At 36.9% G+C, this 16,814-nt stretch overlaps 2 protein-coding genes across 2 annotated transcripts; both read right to left on the bottom strand.

The window, feature by feature from the left end:
• Nucleotides 1-1,609: 1,609 nt before the first annotated feature.
• On the bottom strand, nt 1,610-6,564 carry LOC105058811 (glutaredoxin). The gene is made up of 4 exons (XM_010941863.4): nt 6,334-6,564; nt 3,070-3,158; nt 2,195-2,293; nt 1,610-1,885 (listed from the first exon to the last, which is right to left on the bottom strand). The coding sequence occupies exons 1-4, from the start codon at nt 6,441-6,443 to the stop codon at nt 1,806-1,808; spliced, it is 378 nt and encodes a 125-aa protein (XP_010940165.1). The 5' UTR covers nt 6,444-6,564; the 3' UTR covers nt 1,610-1,805.
• Nucleotides 6,565-8,529: 1,965 nt separating this feature from the next.
• Nucleotides 8,530-16,112, bottom strand: LOC105058810 (glutaredoxin). The gene is given in 5 exon segments (XM_010941859.4): nt 8,530-8,723; nt 8,726-8,751; nt 9,051-9,137; nt 9,617-9,705; nt 15,878-16,112. Coding segments are annotated over 5 exon segments (312 nt in total). The 5' UTR covers nt 15,934-16,112; the 3' UTR covers nt 8,530-8,669.
• Nucleotides 16,113-16,814: the final 702 nt, after the last annotated feature.

The following is a 16,814-nucleotide window of genomic DNA, read 5'->3' as shown; positions in this document are numbered from 1 at the left end:
TCCCGAACTGTCAAAGTCGAGCCGGTAGGCAACTGAACAATCTCTACAGCTTGGGTCAGAGCTCCCTCTAGGATGATACGGGCAAACGACAACCCGGACTCAAAGATAAAGGTGTTCCTAAATAACTAAATGTGATATGTGATGTAAGCCATAGTAATGCCAATAGACCTGGATGTCTCATCCCAAACACTCCTCCGTAGAGCCTCAAGGAAGTGTTGGACCAACATCATAGAGTGGGCTAGGTCCGAGAGGAAGCTGGTCCTCTGCCACACCTATCCTACATGCGAATAATGGAAAAGAACATGGTCCACTATCTCCTCCAATAATCCAACAAGCACTCCTCCGTAGAGCCTCAAGGAAGTTGACCAACATCATAGAGTGGGCTAGGTCCGAGAGGAAGCTGGTCCTCTGCCACACCTATCCTACATGCGAATAATGGAAAAGAACATGGTCCACTATCTCCTCCAATAATCCAACAGCAGTAGGAAGATCCACACCCCTATCCCTTATGACTATTCTATTGGGGAGGCATCCCCAGGAAGATCCACACCCCTATCCCTCATGACCACTCTACTGGAGAGACGTCTCCAAGCCACCTTCCAAATGAAAAGACAGACTCGAAGATGAGTGTCCAACTTCCAGATCCAATCCCCATCTATATCTGGACCGCTTCTTGTACAACTCGTAGGGATCTGTCACCATCATGATTTCATTGCGGTCTCTATTCAACATGTCTTCCAGAAGATGGATGGTGCCATGGACTAGATCACCTCCTATGTGATGAAATACACTGATGACTAGATCTCGTGTCAAGGTCAGATTTGCCCAAGTGCACCGTAGGATATCTTATTTTTAGATTTTTTGGAATGCACCCATGCTAGATCGATGTGATGTGAACACCCATTTATATCTAAAATAAATAAATAAATTGATGTTTGCCTAATCCAAAAAAGGGCTTGATGTTTTGCGTACAGCAGTGGCACAGGCAGGAATGAGGCGAAGGCTTTGCTCGTTACTTGAGTGAAGCGCCGGGAAACTGTTGCAGGAATGGCTTTCAAAGGCTGGCCCCGGATGTTACCTGAGGAAAAAAAAAAGGCTGGCCCCGGAGTGCTGCTGCGGGGCTCACCACGAAATGATGTGTTTGAGTAAGTCCGTATGCATCATCCTCATGACAACAGCACCTTGAGACAAATGTTCCAAATTACAAATTCTATTAGTTCCCAAGCCCACAATTTGCGATGCCTCGGTTTCTCACCGTGTGAGCGCAAAAATAAGTGCCAGACTGAATGGATCTCGATTAGCAATTCAACCAATCAGCCGGCACAGCACCAACAAATGGCTCCTTACGTGATGAAAGATTCAAAACAGAATGGCACTTCACTCGTGCCCCTCCAGTAGCAATCACTTTGCAGCTAACCTGGACCTAATGATTTTACATGCACAATTCATTATGAGCAATCCAAATTTAGTATATCCAAATTGAAAGTCTCATGAATCCCCAATGTCATCCGTGGTTCTCTGTTCATAAGTCTTGCATCAACATTTTGATATCAGCATTGCTTAAAAACAAAAACACAGATGGAGAGAGAGAGAGATCGGTATTCAAATATCAGCACAACCAGCACACTAAAGTTCAAACTATTATTTCCAATATCCGAGACAAGCAAGGAAAGACATGCCAGTACCAGCGAACAGCTGCCACAGCTGATATTAACTCTTTTTATAGCATAATTATATGAAACTCCACAAGACTGATTCCTTATTTTTCACTTACCTAACCATGACCACGAAACGAGTTATAATATCTATGCTGCAGGACTAGCAAGAGCACCAGCTTCAGTCAGCAGGGGTACCAGCTTACCTCCGTTGTGCCTCTCCATAACATCTGTCAAAATAATCAGACATCTCAAGGAGCAACAACAAAATAAAAAAGGCTCAAAAGAAAAGCTCCAAAATGAAAGGAACAACCCCTAATACAAAATTCACTGCAGCGAGGCGCATGGCCAACCAGTGGGAATTGTTATTTCCACTGGTTATTTCTGTCCACACGTCATGACCAGGCAACAATCTGGACGGAATTTTATTTCATGACAGTTGAATCACATCACGTAAAGAATCAGAGGCTAAGGTTTTTAAGGAATAATCAGTTTCCCTACATATAACTGCACCAATGTGAGTAGGTTATGGAACATACTGTCGCAACCACCAATATGATTTCCACCAATAAAGACGTTGGGAACTGTCCTCAGTCCAGTCCATTCTGCCAGTGCTGACTGTACCTCAGACCCGTCACCTTCATCGTCAAGACGGAGCGAGTCAGTTTTTGTTAAAAAAAAAAAAGAAAAAAGAAAAAAAATCCACCAATAGTCAAGGATATCCCATAACAATGATGCATAACAGAATTAAGAAGTAGTACTCAGAATAGGATGTTGATCAATTGAATTGATGATGAATGAAAGGAAAAATCATTGAAACAGAATAAGGTGATAATTCTGAACCAATGCAAAATGCACCATCACCATAATGATTTCTGCTAGAAACCTTGGATATGACCATTTCAAAGGTTAGCAAATACTACAAAGGCATTAATGCTAGTTTAGTGGTAGCCCTAACTATGTGTCCTGCAGTTTATCACACATACCAAACAGTTTATCGGACGCTATGACACGATAATTCCTAGACAAGGAACAATCCACAGTTTATCACTACGGACAGTATATCATAGTGATTTCTTTCCTTATATCCCAGATGCCCAAGGCAACAATTTTAATGAATAAAGAATCACAATTACCATTTTCATCTTATAAGTTTTTATATCAAAAGCATAGCTGCCTCGATCTGAACAGCATATTTTTACATTAAAAATTTAGTCTCAAATATGTAAGCCACATAATCAGAACAGCATATTCTCAAACCAAGAATTTAATGTCAAATATAAAATCCAAAAAAAGAAATAAAGCACTGATATCAACCCCCATTTATGGTTAGTTGTTTGTCCAGAAGAACTTCCAGAGTAAAATGATCTGACTTCAAGAACTAAAATAACCCAGGGTTAGCAATTAGACTCACTTTCCACATCCAACTCAATCACTTTATAACTGGCACCTAACTGGGATAGCAACTGCTTCACCCGTGTGCAGTATGGACAGTACGACTTGCTGCAACAACCAAGAAAACAAAAGTAAAAATTCATGAGCTCTGATAGGCAAAGGCTAAAAGAATAAGCAACAGGTTTAATGAAGACAGAGTTAACATTGACAGTTAAGGCAGAGAACTGAATTTCTTCAAGAAAAAACTTTAGTTGTCATGGCAGAGAACTACATTTTTACAGGGACAAATGCAGAATTTTTTTATACATCTCACTCACCAAGCAACAAGAACATATTTAAGTTTTTAAAGTTCGATTTTAGTTCATATCAATCTCAAAAACTGTAGTAAAATAAGGGTAAGGCAGAGCTCTAAATAAAAATTAAGATTTTAAACAATATATGGTGAAAAGGTAAGAAGCCAACTAGTAATGCATTACATGGTACCTAAAAAATTGTATGCAACTATGACTTAAAAAATGATTCCTAATAATTTGTCCCAAAATAAGTTCTTAAATTTAATTATCACAATTTGTGGATTTCATATGCCAACAATGAATACAGTTCGAGTGGCCCCACTGCCACAGCAAAAATAATTACTGATTCACACAGACTTCCACGGAAAATAATGATTATTATTAGTGCATGACCTTATAAGGCTCAAGGTTCAGCTTGCATGTCTACATGAAGTCAGCTACCAATTTATGGCATTACTTTACCTAAGTTCCATTTAAGCTAGGTATCTTCACTTTGATGAAAATGCAAGCATGAAAATTAATATAACAGCAAAAATGCTAAATTTACCTGTATTAATTTGACAGATTGATTCTTAATATTTTTACCTTTTACTAGGCAACATAAGCTAGAGTTCACTTAGGCCTTCATCCCTTCATACTTCATGGGAGTGGAGGTACAGAATGACATCCTTCATTCACAAATCTGGGTGCAAAATGACGGTGTACACAGAAAAAATAAACCAGTATTGTTGGAAATTTGTTGTTTGGATATTCAAATGCTTGCTTAAATGCACCTTGACATCTACAAGAAGTTCAAATCACTAATGACTTAAATTGTCATCAACCATTTGAACATATTCAGAAGCACCATCTATTTGTGCTAGTATCCAAATGTTTAAAAGCTGAACCCTCCCATCGAAAATTGCATCTCAATTTTGAAAACAAGGTTTTATGTACCTAGAGTATCATTCCAGTGATCATTTACCACTCGTAAACCATGCGAATTTCATGCACAAACCATAAGAAATCTAAAAAAAAAAATTGACACAAGGACAAACTTCATATTTAATTTTCAAAAGAATATCCAAAATAAATAATTCTCATCCTTCTAGGTCACCTTCTTATCTGCTATGGTCTTTTTGGCTACATCTGGCGTGGGTTAAAGGAGCGTTAAATGGAATCAAGGCCACTTGTAGCCATTCATTTCACTTTTAACTCACCAAAGACTAGACCAATAGATCACACTGGCAATGTCAACATTTTAAAAAGTTGGTTAATTTACCTTTTCCACCTAACTTGGAGACAACTATTCTATCATAGAGGGTATAGTAGTTTACTACAAAGTAAAGTAGGTTAGGAGTACATTAACCTATTTGCTTTGAGTTAACTTATTTCGGAACCAAACACAGCCTTTAGATTTCATCTGAAGATCATGGATATCACCCAAAGTTGCCCCGACCAAGACATTGGCACCAACCTCCAAAGGGTTCATGATAGGTTGAGAGGCAATCATAAAGCATTCTCAGACATCAAGGGATCATAACTTAATTCATGAATCAAAGCCTTTGGTGGTGAGATATGTTAACATGAATAACAAGCACTCGCTAAAGTTGCAAAGGTTAAATACTGGACATTGAATTTGGATGTCAGTCAGCCTTAGATAGATTTAGCCAAAGATATGAATCGTGTTTTTAAAAAATATATAGGACTAGTCAGAAATGTTTAACAAAAGACTACAGGTACTAAAACTAAAGAGTAAATTGCCTGTAGTATGTCCAACAATGTTTCCCACAATAATGGGGAAGGAAATGCCAATATCAAAAAGAAAAAGAAAAAAGTAACTTTCATAGCTTGCAAGATAATGACCATAAAAATCTAGCTGCCAGAATGTGTTTGAGAATGTCTTCCATGAGAAGAAAGATGACTATATGGTCCTTAAAACTGTGTTTAGCGTGAGATAACCAGCCAACTCACTTCTCGCCCTTGATGAACATCTTGACAGTGCTTACTTGAAATTTTGGGTACAAATTCCTTTATACCCTCATGCAGTAGTCCGCTCCGTGTAGAACTTACCTTTTGAATTTCAATTCCAACACTAGGACTGTATCTAACTGAATCTGATACTACCCTATAAGTGCGCTTTAATAAAGTGCCGAAACAAAGCCTAAAGCTCCTGCCTACAAGCACAGACTAAAGCTCGTGCTTGGATTATCCTTTAGAAGCCAATATGGTTGTGAAAGTGGAGAAAAAAAAAAATCAGAATAATCTATGAACGTAGGGAAACCACAAAACCATCATTGGAGAATATTCCAACATCCACACTGCCTCCCAGATTGGAGGATATCAATCCCATCTCTTTCTTTGAGACAATACATGGATATTTTCTTTTTCCTTATCAGAATTTCCATTACAAATCCGAAATGAACCCTCTTTGATCAAACCCTCAATCAATTCGTATTCTTACTCCCCGACGATGATGCTCAGATATATGGAATAATACTTGGCATCATATGCCTATTAGCCCTCTGGATAGTTGACCGGATAACCCACTATATTGCAAATTAATGCGTACAGATTGTGTTACCGGTTTCCTAGGAGATGCATTGACCTCATAGCTGTCTCTATCTCCATACGATAGAAAGTCCCGGATCTCCCCAATCATGAACCTGCTTGATGGATGGAAATTCATATATAAACGGAGAGAAAAAAAGGGATCCTGGATCTCGCAGCTCGACAACTCACGCCCTGAATTTTGGTACGCCTAAAATATATGTTGATGAAGCCGGCAGCCATGAACCCTCCCGGATTCCTAGTGTCGGAAACCCTAATCCAACAATTATTGAGAATCCCTGCGCATGAATCCAACATATCATCTGCTCGGTTTTTTGTTTAATCCACAAAGAGAGAGCGAGAGGCACACGGGATTCCTACAGAACCGAACCGAAACAGACCATGACGCAGCCAACTCAAAATTCCCAAATCTCCGTAATCAAGGGAGAAGAAGAGCGTACCTGAAGACCATGACGGGATTAGAAGAGACAAGCTCCTTGGCCTTGGCGAGCGCCATCTCCCCTTGTTCCTCTTTCGAGCCGACGCTGCTGCTGCTCCACAGCCCTCCCATCTAAGTCTACGCCCTACCTTCCACGTTATTTATGAAGAGAGGAAAAAAATGTGGACGAGATATTAGAAATTAAAAAAACAATGTACCCAATGGAGGGGGCAGGGGCTGCATCTTTCGCACGAAAGAAGGATTTATCTTCCTTCCGCAAATCCACCGTTGGATGATCGCTTCCGGATCTGTGTAGCAATGATGAGCGAATACGTGGCGCTTCATGACTGTGTTGTGCGTGATCCAATGGCCGATGTTGCGAAAGAAGATGAACCATTCTTTCGCATGGAAGAAAAGAAACCTAATTTTTATATGTGTATATATTAAGATGCGGGCGGCCTTCATGGGACATTGGTCTTGATCGTATGTTGCCGTATATGGTACGGTTTTTAATTCACACTAGCACATAAAAAAAGAATATCTTAAGCATTGGTGTATAAAAAGTCAGGGTCGTCCTCTTTTGTATTAACGAGAGCAAAATGATGGAGCCCATCTTGATTGAGAAAAGATGAAAAACATTGGCCCAGTTTTACACCTGGTACTGGATGATGGTGAGGGGAAGAAAAATATTCTATCAAATATATCTTATATTATTTAATAATAAAATAATATATTATTTATTAATAAAAAATTATATTATTATCTAAATTTGATTAAAAATTTTAAATAAAAAAATTTACTGTTAATTATGATGGGCTATCTGACAACTTTTATGTTTTTTTTTTGAATAAAAAAATATTCATTTTGTTGGATGGTATGTTGGATTGTTATTAGACGGTTCAAGATACATGTAAAATTATTTTAACCAATAATTTTTTGAAGAGAAGAGATGTCATGATAAGATTATGATGGGATCCAATTGGCAACCAATGGATGTTGTGGGTCTCTTAATATTAAATCAGATATATAAATTGGGACTTTGCTGGGACTTAGATTAGCGGCTGTGCAGGATTTTTATTTTAAATTTGGAGACAGTTTTATTTTTATACATATCTCTATTTATTTCCAATTCTTTTTAGTATTCTATTAATTAAATATTAAATTTAATAAAGCTTTGATCTGCTCAAAGAATTATGATAGTCGGTGGGTATTTGAATTCTTCATACACATGTGCTCGATACCAACCTTTGGCAGGCGTGATTGATAAATATCTTCAAATTGAGACCAAAATTCTGCCATTTGAACATTGAAACATAAGTGGGTCACTTGATCTTATTAGCAAATTATTTAAGATCAGCTTAACGGATTCTTCTTTGAGAGCCCTGATTCAACTTCTGAGGAGATTGATGGAAATGTCATTATTCTAAAATCAAAAGTTGAAAAGAGATATATATATATATTTACTGATTCATTATCCAGATCATTTAACTATTGTAATTATAAACAGATAGTTTGATATCTAGCAACACCTTCCGTTTCTTCTTTTATATGAAATAATATTTACTTGCACTTGTAGTTACTTGATAATTTGAACGACGATCAAGTTGCTCAACCCATAAACTAAATAGAATGTTTTAGCAGCTAGCTAGGTGCAAATGGGCTGGATTAGATTAGATAGCAAAAGGACGAGCAACAACTGATCATTTGTTTGACAGCTATTTTACAATTAATCTTTCTTGTTAAATTTTCACTTTTGATTTTGATAGCTGTTTATAATGTTTATATTTATCCTTGAATGTACTTATATGTAACTGTATGTTTTGAATAGTGTACATAAATAATACGTGTAAAACATGTATAAATACATGCAAAACACCAGAATAACCATACACTGGACTAAATATTAGATGCTTTGTGTAGCAACTAAACATAAAACGGAATTGTCAAATTTCTCCTTTAGCAAATTCGCTTCTCTTTATATTTATATGGGGACAATATTTTGGATTCATTCATCTCAATTTAGTTCAGTTTTATGACTCATTCTCTGGCCCATTAGATTGCTTGGATCGAATTATGTCAAAAAATACGACCGCCCCATCCAATATCCTCACCAGAGGATTTTTGTTCCACTTACATCCATCGGGCTAGCCTGGAATTGTTAAAACGCGCATGATAAGAGGGCCTTCTTCGTATTACGGTCATGGACAAACAACAGAGAGAAATAAACACGATTAACATTGAACAGCTAATGCTTGCGAGCTCCTAAACATATTGTATATAAATTATACAGGGAGATGGTATCTCTCTCGGCCTTCCTCCGTGCACCAAACACCACATTGAACCGCCATCAAACATCTATTATTCGGCAGGACTAGGGAGGACGCCAGCTCCCATCAACTGGGGCACCAGCTTATACCTTCATCGTGCCTCTCCAGAACAACTGTTAAACATCATCATCATAAATGTAAGAAAGCTGAAAGATATCAAACGACCATTAGAAAATAAGAAGGAACAAAAGAGCTCGCGAATAGCACGGTCTTCATGTACGTAATTGTTCTCCCCCATGCAAGATGACAGGAAAGTCATCACAGAAGCTGCATCTTGGATGTTGGTGATTTCATCATCACTTGTGAAGCTCAAAGACCAAGAGAAATCTCAAAACGAAAAGGCTGGGAAAATCAATGCCCTGTATGTAAAACTGCATACAGAATAAGGATGGGCGCCGCCGAAGGTACATACCGTCACAACCTCCGACATGATTTCCACCGATGAAAACATTTGGAACGGTCCATTCTACCAGTGCAGGGTGCATCTCGGATCCATCACCTACAAGAAAGGTCCAAGGCGGTAAGGATTTTCTCTAGACGAGACAAAAAAAAGGGAACTCTTTCACCCGACAGAGAAATCATCAGGCAGGTTTTCATACCATCATAGGTAAATAAGTTACGAACGGAAAAGAAGAGACGGAAGAAAACCGAATGAGATGACCATCCGACTCCACGGCCAAAATAAGCCTCGACGAACTCCATCTCATATATAACCTTGATATTTTTCTCAACCGCTGAATGGTCGGCACCACCCCTCTCTCCATCTCGGATTGGTGGTTAATAATTATTCCTTTTTTCGAAAAAAAAAAATTTTTTTTTTGACATTTTCTCAACCAATCATAATAAGCATTACAAAGGCATCCATGCTAATCTATCTGAAGTCCACACAGACCAATGATGATGTTCAGTTTATTCATGAGATGCAGCTTAAGGGGGAAAAAAATACAGTCTGCACCAGCAATAAGCATGTATACTTACTTTCCACATCCAACTCAATCACTTCATAACTTGCCCCTAGTTGTGCCAGCAGCTGCCTGACCCGCTTGCAGTACCCACAGTACGTCTTGCTGCGGCCACACACACAAACAGTGACGATGTCAGAAAAGTATATAAACCTGAACGAGAGAGTATTAATATATTAATAAGGAGCCGATATCAACCGCTGAGGAGAAAAAAAAAAAGAAAAATACTCTACTAGTGAAACAGGAGAACATCGTTTTTCTGGAAAGGACGAAAACAAAAGCGCTACCGATCCTCTGTTTACCCCGGGCCCCAGGTAGTCATAAGATCTCTTTTTCATTGAGCTGCTCTGTGCAACCAGACTGGAGCTGAATCGAGTAAATCGAAAAAAGTTTGCATGGCGAACCCCGGCTTAAGAGCTCAGCTGCATGCAATGACACCTTAAAAAGTTGCGCACAACCTATGTGGACAATTAGGTGCTGAAATAATGTTGGTTCTGAAAAAGGATCATGAATTGGGTTTTATCATGCTCACAACGTTTCAAATAACTGTATCAAGCATAACATAAATGACGACACTGTAGTCCCTTCCATTACGCCACTTATTAGTTCACAGAAAGAACCAGTGTAGGAAAATAATGATCAGAAAAAGCCAAAACCATTGGTTTACCATAATGTAAATAATGTCAGAAAGCAACAAAATAGAGCCTGCATTTCAACATTAGAGCTTATACAGTACATAATATAACAGCATACCCATTTAAATTTTCTTAATTCTAGCTTGAATTACATTCCAGAACTTATTTGATCTCTCGGATTATATGAAAGGACTGCTCTGCCTTTTGGCAGTACAGATCTGTTCCTATATGATACAGCACCACCTAAAAGCCAGCTCTTTCTAATATCAGCGATTGCATGTCTGCAGCTAATGTTGGAATATTTTTAATTAAAAAAAGGTCAAACTTCATGACCATTGGAACCAGCCTTTGGTTGGTCCCAAGGGCTACTATCCACTTTCAAAGGTAGTTTCAAGTTTTAGAAAATTAAAAAGGATAAAATTTAGAGGAATGTGATTTTTGACTTAACAGTCACTTTTTGGTGGAGTTGTCTGTTTGGTAGTGAACAGTAATCTATCACAATCCTTCATTATCGATAAGTAGTGTTGTATTGTGAGAAAATGTATTCATATAGAAAAACTCATCTTTCATGAAGAAGCCACTAAATTTCTCCTGTTTTCAAGTGATTTTTTTCTTTTCTCATTTTGGGTTGAGCGCTTTTGTTTCCAAGATCCTTGGGGAGTGCAGCTCTTAGGGATCTTGAAAATGTCAGGCACTGTATGCTGGAATAGGATTTCCAAGAGTCCATCTGCATCTGCATCTGCATCTGCAGCAGGGAAATCACTATCTTAAAGATAGCACATTTATGAGTTCGCCTAGCCTAACTAGATCCTTCTTTGTTCCTACAGCTTCTTTTGTTTTTCTTTTTATTTTACATGTTATTTTTAGACCCACCTCTCTAACAATTTTAAAATGGTCATAGTTCACAAATGAATTCTCTCTCTTTGTTTAGGAATCTGAAGCATGAAATGGAGAGGCCAGAAAGGTTCGACAAGCTCAACTACAAAAGATGAAAGTTGAAGCTTTACTACCAACTTACCATTGCCAAAGTTGCCAACACCATATCCACCGGGTGATTTACCTAGAGTACACTAAGAGGCGGAAAAAATGGCTCTAGGATGATTACATCTATTGCCACACTTCTTCTTAATGCCATAACAAACTCGTTGTTCTATGTCTAACACAAATCTTCAATTGCTACAGAATTATGGCCATCCTCGAACAAAGGTATCTCAATGAAGTGTCAGTAACCATTTTCTTGAGTAACAACGATGTTGACTTCAAGATGGATGATGCAAAACCTATAATTGAGCAAACTCATGCACTTCAATCACTTGTGTGCCTCATATTGATTAATGTGGGGAACCAATTACAAAGAACTTCCAAGTTTCAAACATCATGGGTAAACTATATCATGGAAGGACTACTAACGTGTTTTGAAACCTAAGAAGAAACCTCCAACTTTGAATGAATTAATTCAGCACATCTGAACTGAAGATGAGGCTCGAAAGAAAGACATGCCTGAGAATCAACAAAAGAAACAGGAAAATATTTATAATTTAGAAAGTCAGCATCTAGCTTTCATTTCAAGAAGAAACATAACAATGAAAGAAGAATTTTTTTCTAAGTCAAAGAACAAGAAGATAATGTTTCGCATTATAGATTAGGTCATCTAGGAAAGAAAATCATGGATAGAATGATCAAATTTGACTTTAATTCCTAAAACCAATTCTAATTTTCCTGTGTACAAATGTTAACGTTGTGTTCAGAACAAATTATGCAAGAAGCCCTTTAAAATCATAGTTAAGATTACTGCTTCTTTAGAACTAATACATACTGATATATGTGATAAAAAAGATCAGGATGAAAACACTATTTTATAATGATGACTATTCTAAGTATACTTATATATTTACTTGAAACTAGAGATGAAGTCTTTGAAAATTTTAAGATGTTTAAGATAAAAGTAGAAAATCAACTTAGAAAGAAAATTAAAAGGACAAGATCAAACAATGGTGGAAAGTATTTGTCAAATAAACTTATTTCCTTTTGTGAAACTCATAGAATTGTTAGAGAAGTAACCACCCCACATACTCCTCCACAACATGGTGCTGCTGAAAGAAAAAATAGAACCACACTTGGAATGATAAATACTATGTTAATACAATCCAATTTACCTATGATTTTCTGAGTGAAGCTTTATATATCGCTTGTTACATAGGAAATAGAGTTTTGCATCAAATCAAGATAAGACACCATATGAGTTGTGGATGAATAGAAAATCCAATCTTAATTATGTCAGTGTTTTATTACTTATGCATTAGACCCTTCAAGAAAGAGGTGTAAGTTAGGAAGCAAAACAATTAAATCTATATTCTTAGGTTATGCTAAGAACAGAACAAAATTTTGAACTTTTAACTTAGAAAAAGATTTAGCAAATGAGATAGAGAAATCAAAAGATGACATAGAAGAAATGCCTAATACTACTAATAATAACAATGATCATAATGTGCAAGAAAATATTATTAATGAGAACAATACTCAAAAGCTAAACTGCAAATGAAACTGAATTAAGGGTAAAGACATAGAATTGCACAGAGTTTTGGTCCTGCTATATTCATATACTCATTACAACCTTACATAATTTACATGTTTATTAGATGATAATCCTAAAAATCATAATGAAGCTATATCTTTATTTGATGCTAATTTATAAAAAAAATCATGGATGATGATATAATAAAATCTATTAGAAACAATAAAACTTGGATTTTGTCTGATCTTTCTCCTAATAATAAAACTATAGGTTCTAAATGAGTTTTTACCGAGAAAATTAAACTAGATGTTAGTATAGATAAATACAATAAAATACTATACCAAAAGGGTATAATCAAAAAGAACATTTTAATTATTTTGTGACTTTTTCTTCTGCTACTAGAATTACTTCTATAAGAGTTATCTCTACTACTGCATCTATACCATATACACAATTTAGAGGTACACAAATGGATGTTAAAATTGCTTTCTTAATTAGAGAATAAGAAGATGAAATTTATATAGCACAACCTAAGGGCTACATAACAGAAGGTTAAGAAGATAATGCTTAAAAATTAAACAAATCTTTGTATGGTCTCAAATAAGCTCCTAGACAGCAGTATAAGAAATTTAAATGAGAAATAAAAAATTTGGTCTTAAAAACAATAAAGTTGAGAGCTTTGTGTTTACTAAAATTACTAAAACTTATAAAGTTTTGCTTACTTTTTATGCAGATAAATTATTGATTTTTAGTAGAAATATAGAAGACACTAATGAGATTAAAAGTTTTCTAACTAAAACTTTTGTGATTAAAGTTGTAGACGAGGTTAATGTGATTTTAGGAATCAAAGTAATAAAATAAGATGATGCATCTATTCAAGGTTCACCTACATGAGAAAAGATTTATAATATGAAGAGATATGGAGCCATTACCAATCACATAGAGATAATCCTAGCTGAATCTGACTCTACAATTGAGTAATTCTATAAAATTGTTTATAAATTAAAAAACATGAATAGAGTTCAAGGGAAACCTAGCTAAAAATTTTCAAAGAAATATTAATAGGTAGGTTGTATTTCAAGTACTTTTGTCTATTATTAGAATAGTGGGGAGAACAAATTACTCTATATGAAGTCTCATGTCTAATTAAATGCACTTAACTTTGAAAATAGAAAGGATGGACACCGATTTTTAGCGACACTCATAGCTTTTGTGAAGTGACATGTAGGGCTGGCAAAATATGATCCGACCCGCCAACCCGACCCGTATTCGACCCGTCATAAGCAGGTTTGGATTTAGGCTAAACGGCTTCGGGTCATAAACGGATCGACCCATTTAACCCGTTTAATAAGTGGGTCGGATATGGATTTTAGATATCTGACCCGTTTAACCCATTTAGTATTTAGGTTGGGTTGAATCAAATAACACATTTAACCTGTTTAACCTATTTCTGACCCATTTAACCTGACCTGTTTAACCTGTTTAACCCATTTAAGACCCGTTTAACCTATTTAAAACCTGTTTAATCTGTTTCTGACCCATTAAACTTGATCCGTTTAATCTATTTAACCCGTTTAGTCTATTTAATCCGTTTAACCTAATTTGACCTATTTAATAAACGGATTAAATAAGTCGGGTCGAGTTACCTGTTTATTAAACAGATCGGATTCAGGTTTGAATTTTTGACCCATTTAATAAACACATCGGGTTTGGGTTAACCATTTTTGGACCCGACCCGTTTGCCACTCCTAGTGACATGTGGTTGTGGAACACTCCTGATGAATCTGTCTTTGCAGGTATAGAAGACAAGCCACTTTCTATTGGTTCTTGGTAAAATCCTAGTTTAGTTGCTAAGCCAGGATCAGCATATGGCTTATAAAGTGCTGCCTTAAGAGGACTAAATACCTATATATAGTGCAAACTTTGTTTCATTTACTTTTCGATATTTGACATCAAGGTTTTGTCCTTTCAATCATTTACAGTTATTGATTCGCATTCAACCATAGCTACACGGATCATCCACCTATGGTTATGCATTGTACATTACCCAAATTTTTACCTTTTTATATTTTATTTGACTATTGTATTCCTTTTTAAATTAAAATAAGTGGGAAATTGTTATATATATTTTAATTAAAAAATGGTCAAACTTTGTGACTGTTAGAGCCCACCTTTGGTTGGTCCCAAACTCCCAATGACTATAATGCACTTTCAAAAATTTTATGGTTCAGCAAATTAAAATAGGAATGTGACTTCTGAATAAACGGACACTTCCTTTTTGAAGAGTTATATCCGGTAGGTGGTGAAGAATTCTATCTTTCACAAAGAAGCCGCTAAAATTCTCTTTCTTCTTTTATGTTGATTTTATTTTATTTCCAAGAGAGAAATAACTATCTTAAAGATAGAACTTTATTTACTGTGCCTTGCCTCACCATATATTTCTTTATTCCTATGCAAGACAAGATGGATCACAACCGCTGTAACTTGTCCACAACTTAAGCAGTCAAATTACTTTTACTAATTCTCAAATGAATTAGAGACTTCCTTACTTAACATATCAGACAATCTTGTTGTATATGATATGGATTGCCCTCCTCCTGTTAAAAAAATAAAAAATAAAAGGAGATAATCGCCCACTATGTCTCTCTTTACTTAATGTTTGGATCAAAAATCAGGTGCGATCGATGCCACCGGTCAAGGCGAGAAAAGCATGAAAAACACTACTCTCAATGTGGAGATGGAGGGGTCACGAAAAGAAGGAGATTTTCTTTTTTGCGTTCCTCTTCTTCCCCCGTATTTCTCCTCCCTTGACTCGTCCTATCTTTCTTTCCTTTGTACCTCTAATCAATCAAAGAATCCCCGGCCTCATGCCCCACCACTCCGGTGCTCACCCCACTCCCCCCGACTGCTAACTACCACAAAAAAAGAACATCATAACGCAAATACATAACTATCTATTCACCTATCTGAAAACCATACAACTACCACCATTCGAAGTCCTGAATCCCTAGCAAATCCGAAATCAAATCATCCATAAATCGCAGTACCATCATGTTTAAAAAATAAAAAAAAAAAAAAAAGTAGAAATTTCCGCACAAGCAAGGTTGAAGGAGTCCAAGAAACTAACCTGAAGACGACGACAGGAGCAGACGAGACGATGTCCTTGGCCTTGGCCAGCGCCATCTTCCTGGTTGGTTCCTCCCCTTTCTCCTTCACGAACACAATATATATAGGCACGGTAGCCTTCCCTTCCGTATCACTTCATGATAATATATCTAAGTGGGAAGTTGTTGCCCGAATCAGCGGCAGGTGACGAAATGGATGAAAAAAGCGCCGCGTGGTGGTGGAACAGGGCGGTGACCGCCTTGACAGACACGACACACTATGACCGATGATGGACGTGATCATCCTTTTGTATATTTTACAAAAAAAGATTGCGTTAGGTTCGAGACAGCTTCTAATAGAACTCGGGTAAACATATGATTACGGTACCTGATGATGATAACATCTATCGCCTTTAAAAAAAAAAAAAATCGCCCGCTGAAGTTTGAGACAACTATGGTAATCCCTGGGAGGGGAATCCTCGACATGTCATAGATCGTGCCACGAATTGTGTAACTCGTGATGCGCTACAGTTTTTTTAATTTTTCCCTGGTCAGAAACATATCATAGTTGAAGTTCAATTTCAAGCCAAATGCTGCATCGGGATCGGATGCAAGCATCCATTCATCCCGTCAATTGGGATTGAAATCAGTTTATCTTCCTGCTTCGCGACTTTTTTCTGCAAAGCAGTGGAAAGCTATGATAATCGCTCATTCACTTCTACTTACAGACACCCTTCCAGCAGAGATTATCTATCAATGAAGTGGGATCATGCGTCAATGAAGTCACCTGGTGCTCGGCGCGAGATTGTACCGCATTTCTTAATTCAGCATGACGCAGACATAGTACCATAGCTGGTGGAATTAGCCACAAAAGGTTACCGACACATTTCAACAACAACAGATGGTAATAACCGCTCCAAGATGGGGTAATGCATCAGCTTCGTACCGTATTTACTACTG

The sequence above is a fragment of the Elaeis guineensis genome, chromosome 15 (genome assembly GCF_000442705.2).
Source record: "Elaeis guineensis isolate ETL-2024a chromosome 15, EG11, whole genome shotgun sequence".
In the NCBI taxonomy this organism is placed as follows: domain Eukaryota; kingdom Viridiplantae; phylum Streptophyta; class Magnoliopsida; order Arecales; family Arecaceae; genus Elaeis; species Elaeis guineensis.
This window is presented reverse-complemented; position numbering and strand designations above follow the sequence as displayed.